The 7,310-nt window shown below is 32.0% G+C and overlaps 1 protein-coding gene across 1 annotated transcript; it reads left to right on the top strand.

The window, feature by feature from the left end:
• Positions 1-2,272: 2,272 nt before the first annotated feature.
• On the top strand, positions 2,273-7,019 carry LOC127250895 (cyanate hydratase). Its single transcript, XM_051274371.1, has 4 exons — positions 2,273-2,647; positions 3,347-3,418; positions 6,006-6,114; positions 6,736-7,019. Exons 1-4 carry the CDS (start codon positions 2,361-2,363, stop codon positions 6,793-6,795), a joined length of 528 nt encoding a protein of 175 aa, XP_051130328.1. The 5' UTR covers positions 2,273-2,360; the 3' UTR covers positions 6,796-7,019.
• Positions 7,020-7,310: the final 291 nt, after the last annotated feature.

The raw sequence follows: 7,310 nt of genomic DNA, 5'->3' as shown, positions 1-7,310 counted from the left end.
CCAACAAGAGGAAAACCGAAGATTCCACTTAACACGAGGCTGTTGAGGATACATCCCATGGACCGGCTAGGAGTACGATGGAAACAAGTTGGAGTAAGCGGAAGATCTGGTCCAGAGGCAATGGAAGAAGTTTAGAGCAAGTGGAACCCGGTCCAGAGGCAATGAAAGCGGTTGGGAACTGATAGAACGAGATTACCAGGTGGTTAGGAGCTGATGGAATGAGGTTACCAGGAAGCTGATGGAAGGAGGTTACAGACAGTTGGAGATAGTAGTGGGAGGTTACCAGGCGGTTGAGAGTGGTGGAGGAATAATTGGAACTGCCTTTTTAGTGGGAAGAGGCGGTTATTTTATCTTAGGATTAAAACGAGGAAAAAACACATTTCACAAGAAGATGAACTTGTATTTTTCTCTATTTTCTTTTAATTTTTTAGTTTCGTTATGCATTTTAATTCGAATTACATGTTTTTTTTATTCGCTTTCCAGTAGATTTATCTGAGTTTTAGTAGATGTTAGTTTAAATCCATCGAAATTGATCGTTTAGGCTCGAAGTCTCGCTTAGGCTCGAAGCCATGCAGGCTCCACCGAAAGAGCCGCCCAAAATCTGACAGACAGGATCTTTGGAGTACTTACGGAACCCACACCGACAAATCGACGAACGGTTTTGGAATCTCCAAATTTTAAGATCCAACAGATGGAATAGCCCTTTGTAAAATTCAATCTAATATATAAATCTAATTTTTCAAAGGTATAAATTCTGTCGCAAAATGCGTTTTTCATTTATTTGAAATTATTGTTTGGAATTAATTTCGCAAAAAATTCATTGTAAAATAATTTATAAAAAGTACTTCATGAAAAAATACAAGCATTATGATAAGCACCATAACTAAATAGACAAATAAAATTATACAATAAAAGTAAAAAGGTGATCCCAATGAATTTCCTTTGAAATTTCTATCTAATTGAATATCCTTTCTCCCATCATCGCTATCCATATAAACACTTTTTTGGAACGGTCTTTCAACTCCCATCATTCTATTAAGCTGATCGTGTGTCAACTATTGATAATTTATTACTTTGTGACCCATGTATTCAGATAAGCAGTTACAACGGGCATTGCAAATTAAACCGCTAGTGCTTGGGCACATTTTGATCAACCGTCCTGAAACGGACCAAATTTATTTGAATTCGGCTACTGCAGTTCAAATGTGCTTCAGCTTTAGTTACTCAAACGTTTGTTCGGGGCTGAAAATGGGCTGATCAATCCTGAGCCCTCCGCCTATAGTGGCCCCTCTTGAACATTTCAACTTTATGGTAAACCTTAGAGCATCTTCAATGACAATATTTTTGTAATAGAGATCTCGCCAAGTACATTATATTTATTTTTTTATTTTTTAAAAAAGAGAGATTTCATCTCCCTGGCATCAAATGTCTTACTTTTGTTATGTGCCCTATCATAATTTAGACACATGACATATTATATGATATATATATTATATTTATATATATATTTTTTTTATTTTATTTTAAGTTTGTAATATTTTTATAATTGATAAAATTTTGTACTACAAAATGCTACCAATATTAAATATATTTTTATTAATTAAAAATTTAAAATATATAAATACAAATATTATTTAATTCTATCATTCAAATTAATATTACCAAAAATAATTCAATTTATTGAATAAATATAATTATAAATTTTAACACAATTAAATAATACAAAGGAGAATAAAAATTATGTTTATTGTGAGTATAAAATATACTCGTTCGGACTCTAAGAGTCTTATTTACTTTTACGTGTTGATATTTGAATATTAATTTTTATATCAAAACATAGTATAAATTTTTTTAAAAAAATTACAAAAATACTTCCATCAGTGTCTTACTATGTAAATGCAACCTTAGAGGGAAAAGGGAGTAAAATATTGTCTCTGCTATTACGTGGAGATAGAAAGTGACGATGAGGTAAAAAATAGTAAAAATATTTAAATGTATCTCCTTGAGAATGGTCTTAAATTACAAAATTAGGACTTACAGAATCTCCATAATTTTTATTTTTAATTTTTAAAAATAATTATATAGTTTAATTATATTTTAATATTAATTTATAATTATTTTTATTATATAATTATTATTATTGATATATTTTTAATTTATCTTAATAATATTTTTTTCAAATTTTTATACTTAGATAGACAATTTTATTTAAAAAGAAAAAGAAAGCAAAAAAGAGAGAGAACAGAAAAGAAGATGGACCAAAATTTTCTTCGTCACTTCATTACCTAATTTCATCAAATATAGGCTATATATCCACTTGCGGAAGCGAAAAGCGCAACGCAAGCTCAAGTACTGTAAGTATGGATGCCTCAAGCAGCAGCTTCGGCGTCAAAGCTAGGACGGCGGCTGAACTCCAATCTGTCAAGCGCAAATCGGGCAAAACTTACGCTCAGATAGCGGAGGAGACTGGCTTGACAAATGTGTACGTGGCTCAGCTCCTCAAGCGGCAAGCGCAGCTCAAGCAGGATGCTGTCCCTCTTCTACGGGCAGCCCTTCCAGGGCTCACTGATGAGCTTCTCCATGAGATGATGCAGGCGCCCTTGCGTTCCTATGATCCCAACTTAATTCAGGAGCCTACTGTCTACAGGTCATTTTTGGTTTGTACTGTTCTGTTGTTTTATCTCCTTGCTCGTTTTCCTCTTCACTAGTTGGAAATGCGTTCTGCGTATTTTCTGTTGATTATTTATTATTACTTTTCTGGGTTTAAGGGTTTGTTTGGGGGTTTGGATTTTGATTTGAGATTTGAATAGTAAAAATTTTGAATTTGAATAGTTGTATGATGATGACGTGATGTTTTGAATGTAAAATTGATTTTTAGTATAATATAAAAAATGAAAAATAGGTGTTTGATTTGATGTTTTTGAGGGGAAAATTTTGTATAAATAGTGAAATCTCTTGCAAATCCATCAAACGAACACACCCTCTACTTTTGATGAACTTTTCTTACCCTCTCAAAGGCATGGTTAATCGTGCTAATCGTTCATTAATGGAATTGGTGTAAGTATAATTTTTGGAATTGGTAGTGGTTAATGAAATTGTTCTCTTAATATCTACATATTTAAGGAAAAGTTGAATTCCCCGTCAGGCCTTCCCCCTCTGGTTTTATTTATGGGGCACTGATTTGTTGTATGGTATGAAAAAAATAACTGCTGAAAGCAAAAGTTGATTCTTATCAAGTAGTGATACCGGATCTAATTGATTTGCCTTAGATAGTCTGATCAACCAGCTAATATGATTGTTTCTTTATAAATTCTCATGTTTAAAGCAGTGTGATACTTGTTTTCAGATTGAACGAAGCAGTTATGCACTTTGGGGAGAGTATCAAGGAAATAATTAATGAAGAATTTGGCGATGGCATGTAAGGCTCTTCTTCCCATTTTCTGTAGTTCAAGGTTCTTACATTTTTATTTTTTATTTTATACATATTTGCTATGCCATTTCCCAAAGTCTGTGAAGATCACATGATTATTTGTTTAGACAGTGAGGTTGGTAGCTTCATTCTCAAGAGATGTGTTTCTCTGCTAGGAAATTTTGTTATGGTTCCTTATCTGAGAGAATTGTTCAAAAAGTGTCCTTCACATACGAATTTCATGTCCTCTTGATTTGTGGGGTTAAAAATCATGAAACCTATATCCCAAATTTGCCCAAGAAGCATGCCATTTTAGTTCGATAATTTATTCAAATTGAAACATAAGTAACACTAATGCAGCATGCAGGCTGATGATGTCATATTTAACAAAACACTTCGTAAGAAAAAAGAACAATTGAAAAGCTTGAAGTACTTTTCTGTCCTCTTCAAGGTCCTCATACAAATATGATGAGAAAATTGAGAATGAATCCGAATTCCAAAATTTTTTAAGTTTGTCTACAGTACTCTTGTTTTATCACTCTGAAAAAGGAGATAAGATCACTATTGCCTGTTAGCTTGTTGTTTGGGTACTACATTGAGGAGCAAAACTTTACAAAAACCTAATTGGTTTCTTTTAATACCCCCTATCTTGTATGATGCCAATTATAAAGTTTTAGATCATGTAAACATTGTCAAACACTCTATCATGTGTAATAATAGGTAAATACAAATTGTCTTTTTTTTTTGTTAGCTAATATCACCTTATTGTTAAATGTTTATCACTTCTATGTTATATCTTTATTTTATTGAAGGAATCCCATTCCTATTCATTAGGAACTTTAAACCAATACAGTAAAAAATAAAAACTAAAATGACATCTTCAACGGGAGTCCACAAGTATATTTATGTGATTTTCTAGTTATTTTAAGTTAAAATGCAAGAATCGAAACAAGAAAACCCTACCACCAATTATCCTACAAAGCATCTGGATTCATTTCGAGCTTTGTTGTAATACCCTATTACTGTACTCAACTTACACTGGAATATCACTACCACGTTGTTCTGTAAGGTTTGTACTTTACCCAAAAAGATCACATGATATTCCATTAACACTATATCCAAATCAATCAGTTTTTAAAATGCTAAGGGTGTGCTTGGTTTGTTTTTTGTATTAAATAGTGATTTGATGTCATATTTTGTAAGAAAAAAAACGGTGGGAAGTGCATAGTAAAGAAACTGAAAAGTCTCTTAAAAAGAAAATAGCCAAATAGCTTACAGAACATACATTGAAGGAAAAAGTGGTTATGGTGAGATTTAAAGCATCTTTTAGTTCAGGAAAAATAATCACATGAGGTTGGCTATTGACTCACAAAAAATCCCCGTCTAAATGCAGAGAAAATCCCATTTTGCAGAAGGGCCATACGAACTTAAAATTTAAACATTTTATGATGATTAGCAACAATGACTAAGAAAGTAAATAACATATAAGCATTTTTAAAGGATTAAAATTCAATTACACAGCCAAATGATTTTAAAGTGGAACCATACTCATCCAGCTAAATCCAATGAGCTCAATGATTAATGGAATCAGAGATCCAAGATCCTTCATCTCAAACTGATTAAGGAACTGTTAAGCAAATCTTATTATTATTATTATTATTATAATAATAATTATTATTATTATTATTATTATTATTATTTTAAATCATTTTCTTGGATATAGTTGAGTTAGTCAAGGAAAACCTTCATTTAACTCTATTCCAAGATGGTTATTTAACTTGGAATTCTATCCTAAATTACTAGTACAACCCACTCAAGATAATTTAACAAATGAAGTTATGTCAAACACTAACTTAGATGGAAAATGCCAATCCCCAGAATATACCAAAGGCTTAGATCAATTAAGGGTGTCATTCTACCTTCACCACCTCACTTAATCATGCTTTTTTTATCCTTAGCATTATCAAGAACAAGATGGGCAAACAATAAATCAGTACATACATGTTATCACCAATTGACTGTATAGTTTAGATAGAGCTATATTAGGATTAAATTATTAGAGTTTATCAATTGTCTGTGGATAGACTTCTAGGTGTATATATATATGTAACCTGACTTCTGTCAATAGGAAATATCTATTCTCAAATTACAGGCTTCCGATTTTCTTCGCTCAACAGCGGTTTTGGACTCAACCACCCATAAGAATTCCATTTGTCAACACCCAAAAATTCCCTATATAACCATGGTGTGAAACCTGCTTTCCAACCCCATGAAAGCAGTACACATGTTGACAATCCCAGTTAATAACCAAATTTTTATCCAGGTTCAACAAAATTCCCATAAACATGGAATTTAAAATAGTACATAATCTTTCCAATTGCTTAACTTATGTAGTTTTATTGTCTCTTACTCTCTTATGTCTGTTTTTTTGCACATTTTTGGTGAATTGATTTGTTATATCTATATATGACAAGAGATCTTTTAACCACATATTCCGTGCCATAACAATATTTCATTTTGATTTTCTACTTATCTTTTTCTGTGAATTTGATAACCTTTATATTTATTTCTCTTATGTGGTGACTCTAATGTCTAGCATGTCAGCGATTGACTTCTATTGCTCTGTGGATAAAGTTAAAGGTGTGGATGGAAAAGACCGTGTTGTTATAACATTTGATGGGAAGTATTTGCCATACACCGAGCAGGTTAGCAGTCCATATTGCCATTTCACACGTGGTTCCTTATCTTGAAGCAGCTTGTTACTCTGACATGATGAAAAGAGAAGATTTACTGCATTCATAAAGCAATGAAACGACATGATGTAATTTTTATAATTTGACTTGGTTCAAAAAATAAATCCATGAAATATTCAAGGTCTCATTTGGATTAAATAATTTAGGGTTTAAAGAAGAATTTTTTAAATCATTTGAAACGCCTCAAAATAAGAAGAGATTTTAAATCCATCCCAAGAACTATAATTATATAAATCTGAATAATATTAGGGGGATTCCTCATGTTGTAATATATAGCAGCCATGACAACATTATTTTTTATGATATGTTTTCACGAGGATATCAGTTAGTATGTCAAAAGATTCTTCACACAAGAAATGCTGGGAAACTGTCTATCTTATCTTCGTGAATGCATGGTGGTTATGCAATATGTACTTAACATTTAGATACTGAAACGTTTTGTTTTGGGATTTTTATTTTTTATTATTACCATGTTATTTTACTATCATTAATGTTAGTAAGGTGATAAGTAACTGTGATTGGCATCTGCAAGCTGCTCTGTGTTACTGTTTTTGCCTCTGTTTTTCTGTGCAGAAAACTGAACATATGGCATCAAGGTTGAGAACCCAAGACAACCAAGACAGAAAACCATAGTGAACTTCACCCTGCTGTTGCTTCTTGTGTTGAATGCATGCTGTTTTGTGCGCTACTAGTATTTCCTACTCATAGTATCTGTATTGTACTCCGAGGAACTCCATAGAAATTCATAGTTTGTCTGATTAAATAAATGAGGTTGTGATCATCTAGTTGTAAACAAATTATTATGTTTGTTGCAATGATTTCAGGTAGGCATGCCCTGTCGGACAGTCATATCAGTATCATTTGGATGCAAGTTTGATTAAGTTCCTTGTAAGTATTTCTTCTGCAAGTCAAAACTTGGGGAAGCTGCTAAATTAGTAATTATTTTTCAAAAGTATATAATTTTATATATCGTGAGGAATATTTTATAGAGATTACTTATGACTTATTTTAGAAATAGAGAAGTATATATGGTAAATATATCAAATCATATCATATCAAATGTAAATTATGTAAGGAAGCAAATTATGTGAGAGATGCTATCACCCTATCATATAATCTCAAATGTAAATTATGTAGTCCCGTAAGGA

This window comes from Andrographis paniculata, unplaced genomic scaffold, assembly GCF_009805555.1.
Source record: "Andrographis paniculata isolate CXL003 unplaced genomic scaffold, ASM980555v1 Contig11END, whole genome shotgun sequence".
Taxonomy (NCBI): Eukaryota; Viridiplantae; Streptophyta; class Magnoliopsida; order Lamiales; family Acanthaceae; genus Andrographis; species Andrographis paniculata.
The sequence above is the reverse complement of the archived record's forward strand: the minus strand, read 5'-3'. Positions and strand labels throughout refer to the sequence as shown.

Bases quoted from the DNA above. Each gene is read 5' to 3' on its own strand.
- LOC127250895 (XM_051274371.1), top strand. From the start codon at position 2,361: ATGGATGCCTCAAGCAGCAGCTTCGGCGTCAAAGCTAGGACGGCGGCT. The intron at 2,648-3,346 runs GTCATTTTTGGT...ACTTGTTTTCAG, and splicing joins CAGGAGCCTACTGTCTACAG to ATTGAACGAAGCAGTTATGC. The intron at 6,115-6,735 runs GTTAGCAGTCCA...TTTTCTGTGCAG, and splicing joins ATTTGCCATACACCGAGCAG to AAAACTGAACATATGGCATC.